The 23871-nt window shown below is 39.4% G+C and overlaps 1 protein-coding gene across 4 annotated transcripts in view; it reads right to left on the bottom strand.

The window, feature by feature from the left end:
• CSMD1 (CUB and Sushi multiple domains 1) overlaps nucleotides 1-23871 on the bottom strand; it is a 956661-nt gene that overhangs the window by 228293 nt on the left and 704497 nt on the right. For all 4 annotated transcript variants that reach the window (XM_081856635.1, XM_081856636.1, XM_081856637.1 and 1 more), the window contains 2 exons: nucleotides 12621-12724; nucleotides 11213-11325 (listed from right to left, as the gene is read on the bottom strand). In XM_081856635.1, the coding sequence (XP_081712761.1) occupies nucleotides 11213-11325; nucleotides 12621-12724 (217 nt within the window). The remainder of the gene's footprint in view (nucleotides 1-11212; nucleotides 11326-12620; nucleotides 12725-23871) is intronic.

Genomic DNA, 23871 nt, shown 5'->3' with positions numbered 1-23871 from the left:
CTCTGGTTGTTTGCACAAGAGTCAGTACTTTATGCACATGCAGAACTATTCATTTATCTTGTGAATTCATTGTGCAAACCCCTAACCTCAAGCTATCACAGGATTAAGAAATGTAGCCACTGCTAAGCAGCTGTGTTTTAGATGCTACCAAGAAGCTTCCTTCCATATATGAATTGCTCTAGTTGTATTAGCTGAACCAGAAAAAAAAATGTGTAAAAAGCAACTGAACAACAATTGATGGAGATGGTGAATCTGTGGTTATTCCAATTACACAGCATCAATACTAATTGCAGTTCAACACATAAACAGTGAAGAGAAAGCCTATTAAAGTATACGATCAACACAGAAACAACAAAGAGTTTTATGGTACTTTAAAGGCTAACAAATTTATCATAGAACAAGTTTTCCTGGACTAGAATCCAATTCATCAGAAGCTTGTTGGCATGAAGGGAGAAAAAGCCTGCAAAAGGTGGAGTTAAATGGCAATGAAATGCAAGAAGTAGCTTGTAACGATTCAATTAAGAGTTTAAATATATGCAAAATAAGTATAGTGACCATTAATAACAGCAGCAATTGGTTCCAACACAATCATCTTAGCATAACTAATAAATTCACATCTGTACAGTAGTGGATTTTTTTTTTATATAGACTGATAACTCTTGTCATTAGTTATTATTTACCCAGTGAAATTCCTCTGTTGGAGAATGGCAACTTGCCACTGGCACCAAGACTGCCGTTCTGCAACAGAATGGCTGTTGTTCTTGCTGAATCTGAATTAACAGGACCACCCTCCCGGAAGGTGATCGACACAGTGGTGTTTGTCAAAAACCAAAAGAAAGTAGTTAATAAGATACTTGACAGCTTAAGGGTTATAGGAAGAATATATCTGTTATTTTAGCTTTCCTTTTATGTTTCTCTGAACAATGTAAAGTACTGCAATTCCACAAATGCATGGTATGTGTCTACCGAAGTGAAATGTTACAGCTACTCATCTCCCTCCTATCACTTAGAAAATATGAGAGTACCATTTTTCATGCTCAGTTTTAGCTCTGTCCAAATTATTTATAAGCACCACTGGAGTTCACAATTTCATTTTTAGCTCTGTAAAGGAACACAAGAAATCTAATAAACCAGGCATTGGAGAGCACTTCTCATTGTGACAACTACCTTCAAGATGCTAATCAGGCATAAAGAATGAGGTTGCATTTATCTGGGAGAATGTATGATTTTCCTACTAGGCAACTATAACAAGGTAAAGGTAAAGGATGCCTGGACGGTTAGTCCAGTAAAAGGTGACTATGGGGTTGTGGTGCTCATCTCGCTTTCGTGCCGAGGGAGCCGGCGTTTGTCCACAGACAGCTTTCTGGGTCATATGGCCAACAAGACTAAACTGCTTCTGGTGCAACGGAACACCATGATGGAAGCCAGAGCGCATGGAAACACTGTTTACCTTCCCTGCTGTAGCAGTACCTATTTATCTACGTGCACTGGCGTGCTTTCGAACGGCTAGATTGGCAGGAGCTGAGACAGAGCAATGGAAGCTCACCCCATCATGGGGATTCAAACCGCTGACCTTCTGATCAGCAAGCCCAAGAGGCTCAGTGGTTTAGACCACAGCACCACCCGGATCCCGACTATAACAAGAGGATAAGGTGGTTGGGTGATTATTATGGGTACCTGACAGTGCCATTGTAAACCTGGGTCTGGGAACACATTTATCCATGAACAGAGGACGTCTGTTAGAAATTGTGCCTTAAACAAGGACAGTAGGACCATTCTTAAAATTGGCCATGAACCTAAGAACATAAGAAGAGCCTAGCTGCTGGATCATGCCACTAGCCCATCAAGTCCAGCTTCCTGGTCTCCCAGTAGCCATCCAGATTCCTGTGAGAAGCCAGAAAGCATGACATGAGCGCAACAACATTCTGCCCACCTGAGGTTTTCAGCAATTGCTATTCACCAGTCACGACGGCTATTACCTGTTGATGCTGAGTATCAATTCAAGTTCAGAGTGGCTGGTATAAATTATTATTATTACTTCGTAATGTGCATGAACATGTTTTGTAACTTAAGAACTCCTTCCTTTCTGATTGTCAACTGATTAAGGAAAACAAGATTATTTAAGGCTCAGCCCATGCCTTAGAGGCTTCTAGATCCTAGAACTTTCCCAATCAACTTTGCAAATGATATTGTTAGTGATGTGCCAGGGCTTAAAAAACACATGGCCTCCTCCACCAGCACAGACTGACATTCACTGTTGTTGCTTCCACCCCTTCTCATGCAAGGGGCATGGCTTGCTCAGATTACGCTGGTCATGTTGCTGGATAAATACAGTGGCTTAAATGCTTCTGGGAAGCTCTCAAGCTTTTCAGATGGACATTTCTGCCAGACTATACACAGTGTGAGGAGGCAACAATGAAACTGACAAATGTGCACTTTAACTGAAAACTGAAAGTGGGAGGCAGGTATTGGAAGGTCTCTTGAACCCAGAGATGCTTTCTAAAGGACATCAAGAAAGATCTGAAGTCCTTATCTCCAATCTCAATGCTTCAGTGAGATCTGAGATAAAAGATCCCTCTAATTGCTCTCCAGATCAAGAGAAAGCACTCTGCCTGCTCTTAAGGATATCACTCTCTAAAGAACAAACAGATCAAGAGATAAAATTGTGAGAGCTGGTAGCACAATTCCTTTAGCAGATGGTAGATGTGTAGCCATCACTTTCTAGATCCTCTCAGCTCTTTTCAGATTCAGATCTTAAAATCACTGAGTTAAGATAAAGAAATGAATTAAGTCTTCCCAGAATTCAACTGCAACTCTTTTTTGCATCTTTTCAGAATTTGCCTTCATTCTAAAAAAACTAAACACTGTTTTGAAGCAAATGTGATGTTTCTGTTCAATACATCTGTAAATGCTATTGACTAAAAAACTAAACTTATTTGTATCTATTCAGGAAAGTATAATACAGAGATTTAAAATTCCACATTTTCCTAAAACTGAATGCCTCTACTACAAGTTTCAGTGTTTTGGAGTGTGAAGTCCCTAATCTCTGCTCTCTCAAACTCACATGCATCATTTAGTACATTAGGTACACAGTCTTCTCAATCATTTTCCCACACAGCAGGCCCTAATTTCACAAACATCCTGTTTATTGCAGTTCATTACCCTTCACATGTAGAAATCTTTACTCTATAACGTTCCATGAGCTCCTGGTTCGCAAAATGTCAGAAGTGGATATTTTAGGAAATCAATCTTTCTAGGAAACACCATTACACTTGCCTAACAACCTTAAAAATGAGGGATATTTAAGGCAATAGAAACAGTGTTTAACTTCAGGAAAAGAGTAGGCATGCTTCTATGTGCTAGCTAAAACATGCAAAACTAGGTACATTGGATATATTAGTAAATGCAACTGGACTTACAAGCTTTTTAAACAAGTCCCTTTGGTACGACCACACAAGAACATAGATAAAATGTTTATATGTGCCTGTTGGTTAATTAGCTATTGCTTTTGCTTACTTTGTGTGAAGTTTTCCTACTGTCGATAATACATTCCTACTTTGTCTAATCAGTTCACTAATGGAATGAAAGAGCAGTGAAAAAAAGGATTGGTCTTCGGAATACACTATGCAACAGGTGGAAGAATTTTCGTGGCAAATCTGTTGCTTCTTATTTCCGTATTCTAACTCATAAAATATTGACTACTAAAAACTGTTTTCTTTAGAAGCCTGCTTTAATTCATAAATACATTTTCCAGAAATTATGTTAATTTACCACTGTCTAAGCAGCCATATGTTTGTTTCCTTAAATAAGTATTCTGAAAGAAAATACCCAGGCAGTGATGTACTTGCTAGTAACCCATTTCATTTAGTCAAATCATTTGGTGCTTCTCTCCTTGAGAGGCGGGCAACTAAAAGTAACACGATTTAGAAAATGAAAACAGGGAGGCAATATGGAAGGTGAACACATCACTTATTTGAAGCATCGTATTTGATTTTTATCATCAGAATGTAGGTGTCACACATCAAAAAGCTTCAGACTGAAGGGCAAACAATTTTTTTCTTACTCTTCCTAATAAAAAAGGACCATTATAATACAGAAAAGTTATTGTAGAAATTTAATGTAATATTGTTCAAGCTAATTGAATGATATACATAAGCAAACAGAAAAAATGTGGAAACTTAGCATCTAGATCAAAAGATTTTGCTAGAATTATTTTCAACCAATGTTAGGGGGAAAGGCACTGTGTGTGTGTGTGTGAGAGAGAGAGAGAGAGAGAGAGAGAAAGTAAGTAGGTGCCAATGTAACAAAAATAATTTGAGATGTTTCCTTCTTTTTGTGGTGAGCTATTGGACTGACACCCCACTTGCATCTTTACACAGAGCCATGCTAATCCTTTAATTGCATTTTCATTAATATTAAACCTGGTGTCCAGCAGGATAAAAATAAATTGCTTTGGTGTCAAGTAACCTGGCTGAAGTGATGTGTACAATTATTAATATTCTTTCATTATTCTTTTTTAGACAGTAGCAAAAAAATAGGTCATCAAGGCTGAAAGCCAAAGATCTTCAAGGAACTTAAAACACATGTGCAATTTGAGAGCTGAGGTGGGAAACCCCATCAAGCACCTTACAGTTTTGGGACAGCTATATGAATACTAGAACTTGTGTGAAAAATTCAGAACTTCTGGATCAGGTTAATTGGGTTTCACTTATATTATGTGAAACTTATCATAGCCCAGGCTTCAAACAGTGATTCAGAGTCCAGGGGTAGAGACACACTATGGGGTTTAACAACCTCCAAATTGGAAACACCCTGGGCAACAGTCCTGGGCTAGGACCTTCCATGGAGCCATTATCTTCACCCCAAACATGTTTTGATTTCCTCTCCATCTTCTGAAGGCAACACCTGACTAGTCACAACTATGTGGAATTCAACATTTCAGGCACTAGGACTTCCCTTGAAGCATGTCCATCTAGTCCAAAAGGGTAGGTGCTGGGTTAGGGAGACTGGTTTTAAGGGACCAGACCATGTTGGAGCAAGTTGTGTGCTTAGATCCATCCAAGTCAATTTGATCAAATCTGATCCTAGCTATTGGCGGCCTGTTTAATGACAGCCATCCCTATGACCACCTTTGGCTGGTTCTGCTGCACCCTCAAAACTCACTCACACTCAGGGCAATATTGATAAGGAGAAAGACAATTCCCAAAAAGGTTGAAAGAAATATAAATACGTCCCATTTTTTTTAAAGGTAGCAAGCTGACCTAGCAAGAAATTAAAAATATGAATGAATTTGTATTTACTCTTAACTGAATTATTATTTCCAATACTAGCAACCAAAGTATATGTATTACATTGCTGTAAGAAACAAACAAAACTGGTTGATTTTTTTAAAAAATCAGACTGCATCTTATGCAAAATGCTTAGCATAATACATTGCACAGTACCTTCCTGCATAGCACTGAATCCATATTTTTCTGATCACAGAATCAAGAATAGTATTATTTGAAGTAGTGCACATTATTACACCTTGTGCCCTTTGTCACTGTCTTTTCTTAAGTCCAGCTAAACACTACCATGCTGCTATTACATTATATTGCATTGAAAAACATTTGTCCAGGCATAGCCTATACATTAGCTATTACACAGTCAAAATTATTTCCAGGGCAGAGAGCAAACCCTGGTAGAGAAAGACATAATGAAATTCAGCTACAAGCTAAAACTAAACAAATAATTCTAAAATGACTATATATTTTTTTAAAAAAATAGCTTAATGGTTTAATTATCATAGCAATTTTTAAAATCATCCACAAAATGTTTAGCAAATGCTAAAATAAGAGTACTTCTTGGCTGAAATAGGCACCACAATCTTAGATTTGTAGTATTATTTCTTAAATTACATACTAGGTTAAAAATAAAATATAATATTTCTCGTTAGCAACTCCTAAATAAGTCCTAAAAGCATCTTTCCAACTCTTCCTTCGCTGCAAATTTAGCAGTGTATGGTTTTATCACAGTACAGTTAATCAGATACTGCTGGGCTGAGGGTTTTTTTTTTTGTTTTGTTTTTTTAAAGACTTCAAGCAACAGAATTCAGAAATGTTTGCATAATTTTGGGAAAGATTAGATGAAATTGCATTCTGATTGTTCTTATTAAAATCTGGGAAATTGACAAAGCTAAATATAATAAAACTCATTTCACTGTCAAACATGAGTTTGCCTGCAAATGTTGCAAATACGAGCCATCTTACTTGGAAGCATTCTTTAACTATGTATCTAAAAATAGGCTTGCTTTTTTGCTACACGGCAGCCCAGCACGAAGGAAATCTACTTTAATTTACCCCCTGCTGCTACTTAAATAGCTATGGCAAATTATACAAAACATGATTTGTAGGAATACATTTTATCAACAGGTGCAATGGATTCAGAATTTGACAGCTCAAAAGGATTTTTATTGACAGAAGTGACTGAAATTCTACTACATATTATTTGTTCATTCCCTCTGTAGGACAACATTGCATTTACATTGCACCTGAAGCAAGGGTGTTGGGTTGTTGTTGTTTTTTGTCATTCTTTGCAAGTGAAAAGAAAAAGAAAAAGAAGTGTATGGATGCATTGCTTTTATTTATTTTTTATTTCGAGCTGACTCCAACGAAGCCAATGCACAGCTTGCCCTCACAACTATAAAAATTGGTTCCAGAGTGTGTGTGTGTAGAGCAGGCATCGTTCGTTCGGCTCCCTGAATGACTTTGTTGGATGCAATGCTTAGATACTTTGAAATTTATTTATTTATTCAATTTATTTATTTCTATGTGTGTGCTTTTTAAAAAAATTATACGCTGCCCTTCATCTAAAGATCACAGGGTAGTTTACAATATAAAAAACACAAAATGCATAAAATAATCAATCAATCAATCCATTCCCACAGTGACATTTAAAATGCCATGAATCATTTAATCAGCCAAAGGCCTGGTTGCATTGAAATATGTTTGCTTGGTTGCCTATAGATGTGTTACGGAGACGCCAGGCAAGCCTTCTTGGGGAGAGCATTCCACAAAAGGGCAGCCATTGCAGAAAAGGCCTGTTCTCATGTAGGAAGCACACAAAGAAAGGCCTCAGGTTATGGTTGCAGGGTCCAAGTTCGTTCACATGGGGAGAGGCGGTTCTTGAGGCATTGATATCCCATTATATCCCACCCTTTTTCTCCATGGAGCACAAGGTGGTTTGTATGGTCCCCTCCACCACTAATTTAATCCCCATAACAAGCTTGTGAGGAAGGTTAGGCTGAGAGTGTCTGACTGGTCCGACGTCACCCAGTGAACATCACAGTCAGGTGGGGATTCAAATCCTTGTCTCCCAGGCCCTAGTCCAACACTCTAACCAATACGCCACACTGACCTTCCCATGTTCATGCAGCTTATGACCTAACAATGGTAAGCTTTTGAATCTACTGTAATAGTTCTTATATTACAATGAACAATAGGTAAAGGTAAAGGGACCCCTGACCATTAGGTCCAGTCATTACTGACTCTGGGGTTGCAACGCTCATCTCGCTTTATTGGCCAAGGGAGCCGGTGTACAGCTTCCGGGTCGTGTGGCCAACATGACTAAGCCGCTTCTGGCGAACCAGAGCAGCGCACGGAAACGCCTTTTACCTTCCTGCTGGAGTGGTACGTGCTTTTGAACTGCTAGGTTGGCAGGAGCAGGGACCTAGCAATGGGAGCTCACCCCGTCGCAGAGATTCGAACCGCCGACCTTCTGATCGGCAAGTCTTAGGCTCTGTGGTTTAACCCACAGCACCACCCGCGTCCCTACAATGAACAATAAAAACTTACAAATAACATGTCACATAAACAGGGATGTGAGGGACTCAGTCTGAGTAAGCAGGTAAGCCCAAGGCAGATCCTTCAATAATCCCTCCCTGAATACAAAATTCTTGCCATCGTCGATGCAGACATCATGTTTTGAAGATCCATGCAATAGTAGTGAACAGAGCCTTTCAGCTCTGAGAGGGACCTGGGCATCATGGTGGGCCCCCTCCTCTATCAGTGGGCCCTGATGGGCTTGCCTGGCTGTAGGGGCAGCACTCAAAGCAGTGCTCATCTAGCCATCCTTTTAATTTTCCACAATTCACCAGAACTGCACATTACTGAAAATATGTAAATAACTAAATTTAAGACTGGAAAAATAAGAAACTCAGAGAGTTGATATGGACAGATTCTTCTATCCCTACTCTGCCTAGAAAAAGGCCTGTCTTGTCTCACCTGTTCCCAGGCTTTCTCCATTCCTACCTTAGTGCTCTGTACCGTAAGAAATATTTTGAATGTTCTTAATCTGTTGGAGGGGTTTGCTTTCCAAATTAGATAAGTAAACACCACTAATGAGCAACACAAACATTTTCCCTTTCAGGCTCATACACAACGGCATTGAAATATTGCTCTCATTACTTACTAATAAATCCTGTACCTGTTTTGTCTGACACATTCTTAAGTACTTGGCTAAAAACTAAGGTAGAAGAACCAAAGCCACTTTTAATGTGAGCAGTGTATTAATTAGGAATATTTAACAAACTCCTTGGGAAGGCCCACCTTAGAAGCCCCCCAACACCAGAGTTGGGCTGAACTGCTACAATATGTCACCACATAAAGCCAGCCAGCCAATCAGCAGATGTGGAGCACTTCAAAGATAGCCATTTTGTTGTGGAAAAAAATCATAAAAAACTAAGATTAGCTCAAAGGTAGCTAAACTACACAAGAAAGCTGCTGCTAAAGCACGGTGCTTGTAGTATGGAGCTTTGTTAGCAAACTTTGCAAAGCTACAGCACTATGCCCCATGGGAGTTTCTGTTTCTAAAGAAATGTAGATTATCCCTTTGCTTTTCCTGAAAGGGCAAATTCTGCTTACCTTAAGGTTGAGGTGCAGTCTTATCAGACCATACACCTGGTAGCTATAGCTCCATATAAACAATTTCTTCATTCCTTTTTAGCAAGCAGATTCTTGGACTCAGTAAGATGGTCATATCATATTACACCATTTCCTACATACACTTTATGAACATTTCTGCTTCTAAAATCTGGGAAAATGAACTGGACAGTACAGCATTAATCCTGCATGATGCAAAGAAAACTGAAGCAAAAAAATATAGCACGTATGTTTCTTATCAACATACCCATATACAGTACATGTTTTCCACCAGCATATCCCCTGCAGCAGGGAGGGTATGGATTTGAATAATGCAAACACAGAGAGGAGGGCTGATCACATGGGCCTTTCAATGGGAATAAGAATAAGGAATAAGTGCTTTTGTGATTTAGCTGCAAAAGCACATAACCCTTTTTCCATAGACAGAACCCTCAAGGTTGCGGACTACATCTAAATGATGGAACCACGTGGAAAGAGCCGACTGCATAAATACTTACCAAGGAAATAGAACTCAGTGAACGACCCCATTCACTTGTGCCCTCGCATATGATTCACTCATAGAAAAGATGTCCCAAAGTTTCTGCAGGCCTATCTTGAAATGTTAGGAATCTGACCAGAAGCAGCATGATGCAGCATTATCCAGTTAAGATTTAGGGGTGCCAAATACTATCGCAATCAATCAGTAGAGAATGAACTAGGAACATAGGAAGCTACAGTGGTGCCTCGCAAGACGAAATTAATTCGTTCCGCAAGTTTTTTCTTCTTGCGAGTTTTTCGTCTTGCGAAGCACGGTTTCCAATAGGAATGCATTGAAAATCAATCAATGCGTTCCTATGGAGACCGTCCGGGGACAGAGGGGAAGGCGTGCGCCTTCCCCTCTGTCCCCGGAGATTGCGGGGCAGGCAACGGGGAGAAGCAATCTTCTCCCCGCCGCCCCTTGCTTTTACCAGGTCCGGGGACAGAGGGGAAGGCGCGCGCCTTCCCCTCTGTCCCCGGAGATTGCGGGGCAGGCAACAGGGAGAAGCAATCTTCTCCCCGCCGCCCCTTGCTTTTACCAAGTCTGGGGACAGAGGGGAAGGCGCGCACCTTCCCCTCTGTCCCCGGAGATTGCGGGGCTGGCAACGGGGAGAAGCGATCTTCTCCCCGCCGCCCCTTGCTTCAAAAGAGGTCCGGGGACAGCGGGGAAGACACGCTGCGCTTCCCCGCTATCCCCGGAGCTTGCGGGGCAAGCTTCGTTTTGCGAAGGAAGCCCATAGGGAGATGCGTCTTGCGAAGCGGCTAAGAAAACGAAAAACTCCTTCGTCTAGCGAGTTTTTCGTCTTCCGAGGCGTTCGTCTTGCGGGGCACCACTGTACGTTATACTGAGTCAGAGCTTTGGTTCATACTGCTCAGTCTACACCGACGTCCCCTCTAGCTATCCCTTATATTGCACATTGATGCTATCAGAGTTGTCACACACAATCTCATTTTCAATACTGTTTGCACTTGCAAGAGTTTTGGGGAAGTCACAACGCTTCGTTTCCAGTCAATGCATATCTTGTAACTTGTTCTTATCCCACAATTGTCTGCTTTCTTTAATCCCTTTTTTGTTGCAATATAGCTCCCAAAGGCAGCAATAATTTGGTAGTCTTTGCCAATCAAAAAGAGAAACTAATAAAGCAGAATAAACCCACCAATCAGCTAACTTTTTCCTCTCCTGCTACAGTCCTGGGCTAACTCTCTGAGAAAATGCCTGATCTCCTGCAATTTCCCACTTCATTGAGCAGGGTCCCATGACCCTCAAGACAGCCTTTTTGGGGCACTTGGGGACTGCCAGTGAAAAGATGGAGGAGGAAAATCAGCTTCTAGCTACCTCTTTCTACAGATCGATTTCTGGATCCATTCCTGTAAGAACAGAGGGTGCTTTTTTATGATCCATGGACAAACAAAGGACCACTCCTAACAGCAAAGTCGGGTGATTTGTGCCAACCGCATTGTACCCAAAATGGGGCACCTGAGAAACAAAAGGTACGTATTAGCATGCCCTGGGGAACCCAACGATGTATAAAAATACTGTTAAAGAAAGAGAGAAAGACACCTAAGGGGAAAGCCTTCATTCTGATGAAAACTGAGCCTGCTCAGGAGTAATGGAATGTATGGTAGTAGCAGTTTTAAAAGAAAAATGAATGAGGTGTAGCAGGAGTGGATTGAAACAGTACTGGCTGTAACACCCTGTTCTAGTTTACTTTTCTAGCACAGACTAGTTGCGTACTTGTCTAGAATGACTTCATTTATTCATTCTATCAGAAATTTACCTTGATATACAGCTTTGAATCCAGGTGAGCCAATGCTGTCATCCGACTGCAAATGGAGCCACATTTGGTTGCTCATGCTCACTATGAGATCAGGGACACTAGAGCCAGTCAGCCTGTAGATAAAAGAAACAGTAGCATCATGCACAGACACAAGTGTGATGCCTTGTCATATCTGCATTATGCTCTTCAACTTGTGTCTTCCAGTTACAGAGTGATTGCTCCACGACGACTCCAGGTTTGGGAGTGAAATGTCACGCTAGAACAAAGATGCTAAAGGAGGACCTGCCAGTTATAAGAGCTCTATGAAGTCACGGCAGGTAGCAAGTGATATGTTTGCATGTTGAAATCAGAGGCTGGCATGAGTCGAAAGTGTCAACTCAAATGGCAGGTGTCGGAGTCCACGGTGAAATAAGGCAACTTGTAGACAACACAAGATTGTCAGCAACAATCTGAGTAGAGATAGCAATTACTGGATTTTATTAAGGAAGCCAGAACATTCTGTTATCTCGAGAGAGGAATGCAGCGAAAGCAATTGTCCTTATTTAAATACCTCCGCAGGCTACTGGCTTTCTACATTATGTGCACTTTCCGTATGAAATATGTGACACTTAATGGATGCATCTAGCAGCCTATACCACCACTCTTTTGTTGCACCATTTGCATCGTGGAAGGAGCTCCTAAACTTTCTGCAAACATTTTTTTTAATAAAAAGAAATCCCACTAAGAGGGAAGTCACTCCCTCTGCCCTGAAAAATTACCATTAGCATAAGCCCAAAATGCCAATGCAAGCCCCATAGAAGTAATTGTTCCTGAAGGTAACTGAGGTAGCCTGTGCTCTTTGAACATGCTCAATTTATTGCCCAGTGTGGGTCTCAAACCCACGATCCTGAAATGAAGAGTCTCATGCTCTACCAATTGAGCTATCCCTCCAACTATCACTGAAGTCCCAATGTCCTTGTGATGAGCACAATAGTTAAAATAAGGCTGTACATCTCAACACAAAAGGCAGTGAGTGCTCTTCCTCAACAGGCACACCACTGAAATTATGGGTCTTGGGGTGGACCCAAGCTTACTTTCTAGCTAAAATTAACAGCAGGCCTTTAAAAATATTAAGAATAAGAAGCACTAGCTCCATCTCCAAAATCTGTATGTGCACAGTGTTAGCTTTTTAAATATATATATATTATTTTAGGCATTAAGTGGTTTTACTTGTTTTCCTTCCTGTTGTTGTTCCATCCCAGTTCCTGCTCTGTGAATGTACTTTCCAAAGAGTCTTTAGACTTTAAAAAAAAACAACAACTGCACAATTTAAGCTAAAAATGAATTTTAAAAACGAAGTAGTAAAAGTGGGGACCCTTTCTTAGAGAAGGTAATACAGAGTAAAAAATGAATGTTATTGTGTACTTACACATACAACACTGTTCTGGTATCTCCCACTTTTCCAGCGTCTCCTACTGTCAGGGTGTCGTATCCTCTTTCTAGCTCAAATTCTTCAAAGGCAAGCTTTATGACCTGTTAGGATAGGAAAGGACCATATTTGTCAGCTGATCACATTTGTCAGCTTTACACTGTAGTATCGTTATTTTGGGGGGCGAATGATAATTTTTGGGAAAAAATTCAGTGAGCGGTTCAAAATATATAGATTTGGGTGTGATGAATTCAAATATGCCATACCAATAATAATTTTTTTTTCTAGGACAGCATTTGGCTTGGTAAGTCTACGATTGGTGAAGAAGCACATAAACCAGTTTTTGGAAAACCAAAGAAATTTAAGTTCACCTTCTAAAAATGCCAGGTAATGCTAAATAATACAAATACTAATAAATTCTGTTGGTCCTGTTGGCATCTGTCTGTCTTGAGAGACATTGGGGTGCATCTCTGGGGATGCAGGCAAATGCTAAGGAATAAACCCTACACAAATCCAGAGTCGAGTATCTAAGGTGGTTGTAAGGTTTCTCCTTCTAGCAACTCTTGCAACAAAGCTGGTGTCAAACATATTGCTCTGCTTTCATTTGGACCACATCAGCAAGGCCAGAGGGCAGCCCAGGAGCTCCATACACACTGCCCAGGCTTGTACCATGGAAAGGTCTCTTAGGTACTGCTAGTGCAGCAAAAAGAACATGGAAGGCAGCAGTTACAGTGGTACCTCGGGTTAAGAACTTAATTCGTTCTGGAGGTCTGTTCTTAACCCAAAACTGTTCTTAACCTAAAGCACCACTTTAGCTAATGAGGCCTCCTGCTGCCGCTGCGCCGCCGCTGCACAATTTCTGTTCTCATCCTGAAGCAAAGTTCTTAACCCGAGGTACCATATTTTTCGCCCTATAGGACACACTTTTCCCCCTCCAAAAATGAAGGGGAAATGTGTGTGCATCCTATGGGGCGAATGCAGGCTTTCGCTGAAGCCTGGAGAGCGAGAGGGGTCGGTGCGCACCGACCCCTCTCGCTCTCCAGGCTTCAGGAAGCTATCCGCAAGCCGTGGGAGCCCGCGGGAGTTCCCAGCCTAGCGCCTTGGGGGGGAAATAATTTTTTTCCCCTTTATTTTCCCCCCAAAAAACTAGGTGCATCTTATGGGCCGGTGCGCCCTATGGGGCGAAAAATACGGTAATATTTCTGGGTTAGCGGAGTCTGTAACCTAAAGAGTATGTAACCCGAGGTACCACTGTATTAGTTAAATTATATTAATAAATAATATAACTGCAAGTACATGGCAATCTTTTTTTTAAAAAAAAAAAAATTGCAGTTTAACACACAAGGTACTTATCAAGCAAAACTACATTTTATTAATTTAACTGGACTATCCTATGAATTCCCAAGTCATGTTACAACTTTTTAACACCCCTCAATTTTGGAATTTGGAAGCTGAAAAAAATCAATATGCTATAGTGTAGTATACATTTGACCAAGCTGGGAATATTTAATAGTGCAGCAGTGTCTCGGGTATAAAAGTTTTTGATAGAAAAAGAATTACTATCTTTTAAAAAATAATAGAGTAATAAAAATAAACACAGAGATAAGTATCTGTCTCTAGGAAGTCTTTGAAAATTAATGTTTTATGGTTTGCAAGACTACAGAAATATAAAATGAAATATATAATCATTAAAAGATTTGTAGTTTTATATTTTTCTGCTGCTCACATCATAGCGGTATACATTTTTATAAAGCTCTGGACATGCAATTGTATATAAGTTCAGAGATTAGCAGATAGTATACCACGATGATATGGAGAACAGAAAAAAGAATATCGTATATGTAAAACAACTTACCATTTAAAAGCAAAATGATTTTATAGTATAATGTAATACAATTTAATAAATCAGGTGAAGGCATTTGAAAAGCACTTAGAACATGTATATATATATCAGTTTCATGTGAAAGAAAAGAAGGGTTTGAACAGCAGGATATTAGCACCACAAGGAAATAAATGTCTTATCATTATTTAAACCAATTCAAAGTTTTGTTGTCAAGCTCATCAAACCCTGAAGGACCTGATGCAGCGTCCAAATGACCAGGGAATTATAATCAAAATAATCATTTGGTCCAATCCAAATGAGAAACTAGGAGGCTGGTAACAAGATATTCTTGGTAGTGGCATACCATCTATGGAACTTCCTCCCAGGAGGCTTTCCGTCTGTCCACACATTTTGAAGCCAAACTTCAGCAAAAAGAAAGAAACAATGCTAGTTTCAACAAATATGGGTCAGAACAGACCTTGCTAACTTTCTACACCCCTTACTGAAATTAAACTACTTTCAATGGGTCAACAACAATGGGTGTAGCAGTGGCTATTTTCAGGCTCTCATAAGAGCAGGATGTCAACAAGAGTTGTTCAAATATGCTGGAAGTCAATGAATCCCTAAACTGCTTATATATAGTTAAAGAAACTCTTAAACTCTTAAATTGTGTGATCATTTGTGAGCTGAATATCATGTGTGCATTTTTCATGGGTGGTGGTGGGGTGATAACTCTAGTTTTCTCCCCCTCTCTGCAGAGCAAAGCCATTTTAAAAACACAAACAAAATACCAATTTTTCAGTTCGTTGCTGCCTTTGCTGAGCAGACATATGTTTCAAAATGACTGATGTGATGTGCTTTCATAACAATAATAAAATCCAGAACCACAGTAACTGTGCACGGGTGAATATTTACAGTTGTATTGAAGAAGATAAAAAAAAAAAAAGAAATAATTTTAATGGGATCCAAAACATGCTATTTGTGTAATAGTTAGTTGGCACGAAAGAAAAGAAGTCATTATAAAATCAAATCACATACAAATTTGTTTTGACCGTATGCCAGAGTTCAGTGATCTATTATGTGTGGACGTTTTATCCTTTGTCTTTGTAAACCTGTTACACTCACACTTAATTGTTTCAGTGGAAAACAACTTTAAAGGCAATACTACAAAGGTTTAAAAATGCATTTTATACCCTTTCAAGTCCTTAGGTGAGGGCAATGATTAACATGAAAAATACTTTTTATGTAACCATGGTAAAAAAAGAAACATAAAAAGTAGAGAGATATGAAAATCCAGCTATTCCCTCTCAATAGAAGAAGAAAAAGAAGAGTTTGGATTTGATATCCTGCTTTATCACTACCCGAAGGAGTCTCGAAGCGCCTAACAATCTCTTTCCCTTCTTCCCCCACAACAAACACTCTGTGAGGTGAGTGGGGCTGAGAGATTTCAGAGAAGTATGACTAGCCCAAGGTCACCCAGCAGCTGCATGTGGAGGAGCGGGGAAGCGAACTCAGTTCACCAGATTATGAGTCCACCGCTCTTAACCACTACACCACACTGGTGTAAAGATCTTTACATTTGAAGGTAGCATCCAATGCCATCACACTGTCAGCACTAAGATTTCCACTTCTTGCACATAACTCTCCCCACCACCACCACCACCACCTCTCCACGTGTACAACCTGTGCCCTTCCAAAATAACTTTCAGAGAGTTGGAGAAAACTTCAGAACAGGGAGGAGAGAGGGAGAGGAAGGTCCACTTCACAGTCAAAATTCCCAGAGGCATGGAATGTTTTTGGCTTCATGGGTCAGATTCTTACCAGGAATGGCCTTATTGGGCAAATGGGGCAGGTAGGTGGGGCAACCCACCTGCCAATCACATGATGTTACAGGTCCTGGCCAGCTGTCAACCTCCCTTGCTGGATTTCCAAGCGCCCACTGTGACTGAAAGAACCCTGAGAAAGAGTCTGCAGCAACAACAGCAAGAAAAGGGAACAAAGGGGAGACTCTCCCCCCCCTTTTTTTTACTCAGACTTCCCTATTCTACTTGCAACCCTAGGGATGGAAAGCAGCAGCATGGGAAGCCTTTGGAAACCCTTTGTGACCCTACCCCACTCTCCTTTGCACACTTTGTTGGAGGTGTAAAGGAAAAAAAGCAGAGAGAATTGCAGAGCCCTTGTGCCAGGGATAGGACAGGTTGGTGTGGTCTCCCCAAAACAGCCGATTGAGTAAGTATGTTGAATACTGCCTGTCTTGAGTAAGTATGCTGAATACTGAATGCCTTTAGCTGTAATGGGACAGATTTCAATCTATCATCTATGAGAAAGGAAATGAAAAGTTTTGTTTTGGTGGCCAAAAAGGTCAGAAAGACGACCCTCGACATTATAGCAGTGAATTGTAAGGAAGACGCAGAGATCTAAAGAGAGACTATTATTTGTGGCACGACACCCCTTTTACTTGTATTTAATTTTGATTCAGATTTGTCATGGTCACTGGCTAGTACAATAAAGTTATTTGGACTGGATTAAAAAGTGTTTGTGGAGCTGATATGCATAATTCAGCAATAACATTTAAATCACTGATAGTATGTCTTTTTTGTATTGAAATGCTATTCCTCCCATTGAACTTTGATCATCAAAGATGATCAGTCATTTCGGATATTAAGTGACCTAACTGATATTTACTCACAATTTACATGTTCATTCCAACAATACATTTTACAACTAGTGCAAAGTCTCCCCCAAAGGTCTAGGGCCCTACTCATTCTAAGCCTGACATTAAAAATAATAATAAAAAAAAATTGAAACAGGTATTGCAGTAGCTCAGAAAGTTGCATCTAAAGACATTTCAAATGTAAAATGTGTATTACAAACAGCATAAGCCATTAAAATAATTTGAATTACACTCAAATGTCAGGAGGTCAGAAGGAAAATAATGGAAATTAAGCCTTCCAACAGATCTGACGGTAACGTTCAATAGAATTTGCAGAAAATGTACATTGCGCGTTGACTCTGGTGTCAATGTTAACACTACTTTATCATAAAAAACCCACAATTGATAATTTAATAAGTTCTTTTTGTGACTTCATAGCTTTAAAGCTCCATTGCTCTCTACCCCCTGTAAAAATAATTTTTCAGCTGAATGCAGCGATTGTGTCATTACAGGTTCAATTCTGCATATCTTTAAATACCACATATTAAATATATAAAAAAGGTTTTTCTTCCTGGAAGTGCAGTATTACCAGCACAGAGCAATGTACATTTTCTGCAAATTCTACCACACTTCTCCACTTGTCCCTTTACCTTATAACATAAATTAAATCATAACATAAAAACATGATATGAAATAATTAAACACAAGAATATTAGCTATGTAAAATATTAGCTATGTAAGAAAAACCCGAACAGTAAAATGCTACAGCAGAGGTACAAAGATACTGAGATAAAATTAAAAGTAAAGAATCATTGAAGGAAAGGCCTGGGCAAAAAGGTTTGTTACCCGGAGAAGCCTAAAGAACAACTAATAGCACCACACAAATCACAGAAGAAAGAGTGCTCCAGACTGCAGAGACAACCATGGAAAATGGGTATATTTTCCTGATAACCTGGTGGTCAAACACTCCTGTATACGAGAAGTCAATCTTTCAGGTAACCTGGTTCCGAGCGTCATACGTCAATGAAAAGACCTTGAACACAGTCTGAGAGCTAATTGGCAGCCAATGCACTTCTCTCAGTACATGTGTAATTTGTGTGTATCCAGATACTTCACTTAACAATCTGGTCACAGTGCTCTGCACTATTAATACCAATAAGAAATACCAATCCCAAAAATGTATTAACTGGGGAATCAATAATGTATTTTGAGTATCACTGCACAAAATAATTTATACAGCATTTGCACTTTGTAAATAATTGGAGAAGAGGGTTAGACATTTATTTGCTTGGGTTACAACTAGGGTTAGAATTAGGAATTCGTCTATGTAAAATGGTCACTGATCAGAGAGTAGTTTCATTTTTGCAGGTGTTTTTTGCCAAACCAATTTGTTCTTGGCTTTTTTTATTTGCTAAGGAACAATAGCCTATTCATTGCTCTTTATTTTCAGTGTATTTTCAATGTTCTAATTTTCATATGAATTCATATGAATTTTCATATGAATTCAAATAAAATGTGACATTCTAAATTCGCTTTCGATAAGCCTAAAAGGAAGCACTTATACTTAGCTGTATTAAAGTAATGATTAATTCAAGCCTTATATTTACAATAATATATAGCATCAAAGTGTAATAATTTACATAAAACACAAAGCAATCAACTAAATGGGATAGTTTTCTTATTATCATCCCATCTCAGCTCTACCTGATTTCAACATTAGGAGAAAGAAAAAGTTAATAAATCTAACAAAGAGTCCTGTGCTTTCAATCATAAAACAGTCCCCTTTAAATCAGCTCTAGTTAGGAAAGCCATGATTTCATAAGAAACGCTCCAAGTCTATAATGAAGGTATCCTTCATTCATTCAACGTAACATGGAAATTAAAGTCAGTTCACCAGCAAATGTGGCATTACCGAGTGCATGACACTTCACATAAAACAAGTTCCCCCAGCTCAGTAGTAACGTCAGACCGTAACTCCTACATCCTCACCACTATTCCAGAAAGCAAGGGCAATATGGATTCCTTCCATACTATTTTATCAATGTAACATGGGAGGGCTGCACCCAGAAGTGGATTGTGTGCCTGAATGTTAATATCTGAAGGAACCTTAAAATCCACCTTAAAATAGAACCATGAGCCTTAAGAACAATTCATTTTAAAGAATGTGATGCTGGTTTTTTCTCCACTTACCCTGTTTTGGTACCTGCTTTACTCCACTTTTCTTGACCTTCACTGATGCAAATAATTTCTGATGGAGAATGTACAACCCAGTTTATTGTTCTCAAAATTGTGTCGTGTTTTGTGTAATATAGGCGGTATCTGACCATGTAACAGTACATTGGGATACCTCATAGGTTAATTCAAACTCTAGTCAGCCTGCACTGGTAAACAGAAGAGTTCCTGTCAGCTCACTTAGACATCATCTGCAATGAATATGCAATGAAGATGTTCTGCATTAAAATGTAAAGAGAATGGTGGAACGGAGTGGCTGCAGTTTTCCCCCTGCAGTATTATGTGACTTACTTTTAAAGCAGGGTTTTGTGATTTATAATTATTGACTTCTAGAAAATTATGTAGTTTTGTTTAAGAATGTAATTTACAAACAATAAAGCAACATCAATAATGTGAAGTTCGGTACACATTGGTGACATCAAGGGGTAGATTTTAGAAATGACTATTTTAAAAATTAAGGCTACTATTCTATGTAGAATGACTTCAACATAATTCTATTAGCATTTATTTTAGTTCAAGGAGCTATTTTCCCTCAGAAGTGTAGTGTTTGTGTTATTGAGAGGGAGGACAGTTGAAAAATGGCAATGAAAGACAGCATGTCTATGTTAACGATAAGGGGGTTAATAGAATAGTAGGTGGTAATGACAAGCATACGTTCAGCTCACTGTCAAAACAACATTCTCACAAATATTTACAAATATGCAAATATATGTAATTACAGAAAAGAGAAGAAAATGCCTTTACAAGAGGACGACTGGGTTATAGCTGCATATTTCATTCCTTCAAAGTGGTGTAGGTTGTATGTATTCACATTAAAAGACAATGTGATGTTTTACAATGCTAAAAGTACACAGAGAAAACTAGGAAAGGAGAAACAATAAGCTCTGCACAAAGCATATTTATTGTATTAGTTTGTTTGAGCATAGAAATAGGGCTTCAAAAACCAGATGCCGTAACACAATATGCTTTGTTAGCTTGGAACAGCATTAAGGAAACATTCTTTGAAATTTTGAGAAGGCTAGGGTGTATGAAACAGGGAAAAGAATGAAATATGTTATTTTTAAAAAAGAGTAGGAGGCAAAAGAGAAGATTGAATATAGTATGTCACAAAGCTAAATAACAGAAAATTTCTCCAGCTATCTAGTTTTTTACAGTCTTAGGGGGGTTGGGGGGGGCAATGTATTCCAGGAATATGGCGTTATTGTAGGGAGCTATGCAAATGAAAACATAGCTTTGACTGAGAAGTATATGCATAAACAATGATGCCACTTTTTAGCCATAGTTATGTTTATAGAATTAAATAGGCATTACAGTAACATGAACACAAATATGGTGTCAAAATATATTCTCTTATAGTATGGGGTGGTGGGGGGGGCAGAGGGTGTAACAGTTCATAATGTCATTTTAGGATATAATCCTATACTCATTTACATGGGAGTATGCCCCATTGAATTCAATGAGGTACTTCTGAGGAGGCATGTATAAGATTAATATAACAAGTCTCCCATGATGAACCAGAACCATTTTAGTGACAATAGGACATAAAGAAGTATAATTTGAAAAGAAATAGCAGTCTAATGGGGGGGGGGGCTACTTTTTTAAAAAAAAAATTACAGAGGTTTTCAGTAAGTTGCAGGAAAGCAGAAAGTGAATACAGAAGGAATATAAATTCAATTCCTGCAGCAATAAGTTTGTCTGTTCACTGTGTATATTTACCCAAATGTGTGTGTGTATGTACGCCATCAACACACAGGCATGAGGGATGCGTTAACAAACAATAAATAAAGAATGAGATAATGAAAAGGTGCAATGTATCTGGGACAGGGGTGCCAATTTGAATAAAATATTGGGGGACCCAGGTAAGCCTTGCCCTGCATAACAGATCACAAGACGTGGTACACCCCCACATTTGAATGGCACTGCCTATCCATGGGGGGGGGGCTCTCAAATATTTTACTGGGGAGGCCGAAGGGACCTCAGACCCTAGGAGTTGGCTGCTATGATTGGGGGGGGGGATAAAAACTCAGCTCTTAAAGACATGTTAAGAAAATTAGTTTCAGTGTGGGAAATTGAACATGAGACCATTAAAGTATGTGAGAAATTTGGGGTATTGACATTTAAACCACTTTAAAAACCACAACTCAGGGGTGGGGGGAGATAGGAGCCTGTTTCAAATGGTATGATACTGCTTTACATATATAGTGCAGATGGGGTCTAAGATGCTCAAACTTTATCAAAAATGATTGACTGAAGCAGTAATGAAAGCAGAGAAGAAGAAGAAGAAGAGTTTGGATTTGATACCCCGCCTTTCACTCCCCTTCAGGAGTCTCGAAGCGGCTAACATTCTCCTTTCCCTTCCTCCCCCACAACAAACACTCTGTGAGGTGAGTGGGGCTGAGAGACTTCAGAGAAGTGTGACTTGCCCAAGGTCACCCAGCAGCTGCATGTGGAGGAGCGGAGACACGAACCCGGTTCCCCAGATTACGAGTCCACCGCTCTTAACCACTAAACCACACTGGCTCTCGAGAGACAGATATAGCTCAGATGAATAGAGAGCCTGCCTTCTGAGATGAGATTAAAAGAGGAAGTTTAACCAGCAAAAAGTAGGCTGAGAGGAAATACACAGCAAATACTTCAGGATGATGAATACAATGCATGGGAGATATATATAAATGTTGTAGAAACAGAGAGAAATTGATAATTGTGTCCCATAAGCACCTGGCTGGCAACTGTGAAGAGAGAATTCTGAGTTAGGTGGCACTTTGGCCTGATACTGCAGGGCTTTTCTTATGCCCATATGAAATATCTATTAATCAATGAATAAATAATGAACTAAATGGCCTGAAAACTGTAATTTGGGAGTACCTTTGGGAGTACTATCTGTGATCAGGGTTTTATTTTTCCTGAGTTGGTGAAAACAACCACACTGGAGCCTGTAGATGGAGTGGACTGCTGTTAAACACAATACAGCTATTTTTACATAGAAAGAGAGGTAGCCTTACTTGCATCGTTTGATTCTAAATGGATTTTCATAAGAAGGGATGTGAAGGAAGAAGACTGACTCTGAGAACATTTTGCCTTCCCCTGTTGGATTGTTACAACATGTCCTCAACCACATGTACTTGTTGTTGTTTAGTCGTTTAGTCGTGTCCGACTCTTCGTGACCCCATGGACCAGAGCACGCCAGGCACTTCTGTCTTCATATTTGTACCAAACTGACACATCTTTGGGCCTGGCCTTTACTACCTGCCATTGTTGCAGCTCCACCACTGCCCACAGAATTTCCAATCCTAATTCCTTGCCTCCTACTATTATGTTGTAAGCACTGACCTCATCCAAGACAAGGTCTTGTAGCTGAATGCTGTAAGAACATTAATGTTGCTTCAGGAAGAGTCAAACTTAGAAGGAATCTTAAATAGGAGTGTTAAATGTTTATACGTGGGGAAAGTTGGATCTAAAGTAAGATAAGCTGCTTTCTTACTTTTATACATTTGACCAAGCTATTCTTTCCACTATTTTCAAGTCCTGCTTGATGTAGCTAAAAAAGTATCTTGTATTCAAGTACATTTCCCCTAGTGATTTAAATCAGTGATCTATTTTGGGAGTATGGAGTCTCCGAACTAGGATTTCAACAACCCACTTGCCTCCATGAAGCAATATAAAATTGAAACAGCAAAATAAATTCTTGAAAGTGCATGAACGCCAGCATATATCCTCATTTGTTTTGCTTTTATTTGGTGCAAAGAGAATGCTTCCTTAATACAATAAGAAATTTATATGGTTAAAAAGTCGATGCACACACAATAAATATCAACAGATTACTTTGGAATGAATATATTGCTACATTTCTTGTGTTGTACAGCAACCACTATTGTGATTTGTAATGTTCCCCGAGCAACCTGAGTGAATTAGAACTCTGTAGTCATTTTAAGAACGTATGTTGTTGTACAAGGCTCAGTGTGTAATTCAGTGGAACTTTTTAGCCTATCCATATTTCATTTGCCTGTGAAGCTATACCATCCATTCTGTATTCAGTTAATGTTCAAGGACAAATAGAGAACTTGAAGTCTGGTGGAAGAGAGGAAGATGGAATTTTTTTGTAGGATACATACTAGTGGCATTAGTGTCAGAATGCCCCCATTTTTGGAAGCTACTCCTTCAAACACATTCATATTATCAAGGCTATCATAAGCAAGAGCTACATGAGTCAAACCAATGAATCCATCACATACTGTACATAGCATCTATAATTTCTAAATTTTGAGATAGGTCATTTCCCAGCTATTATAGGGTCTAATGATAGTTCCATCAGTTGCAGAGCATCTCCCATATTTCACTGGGAACATTCAATTTCTCTGATACAACTGCAAAATGCAATTAGAGATGGTGAGGAATTGGTCTGGTCAGTTTTTTACAGCAGACCAACACAATTTGACACCAGTCTTTGCTGTGCCTCATTCTCAAAGGAAACACAAACACTGTGTAAATGCCTGGAACCCCTGGAATCTCACACTGCTCAGAGATTGGGGTGGCGTGTAACGATC

The sequence above is a fragment of the Podarcis erhardii genome (assembly GCF_964252035.2).
Source record: "Podarcis erhardii genome assembly, chromosome: 3".
Lineage (NCBI taxonomy): Eukaryota > Metazoa > Chordata > Lepidosauria > Squamata > Lacertidae > Podarcis > Podarcis erhardii.
This window is presented reverse-complemented; position numbering and strand designations above follow the sequence as displayed.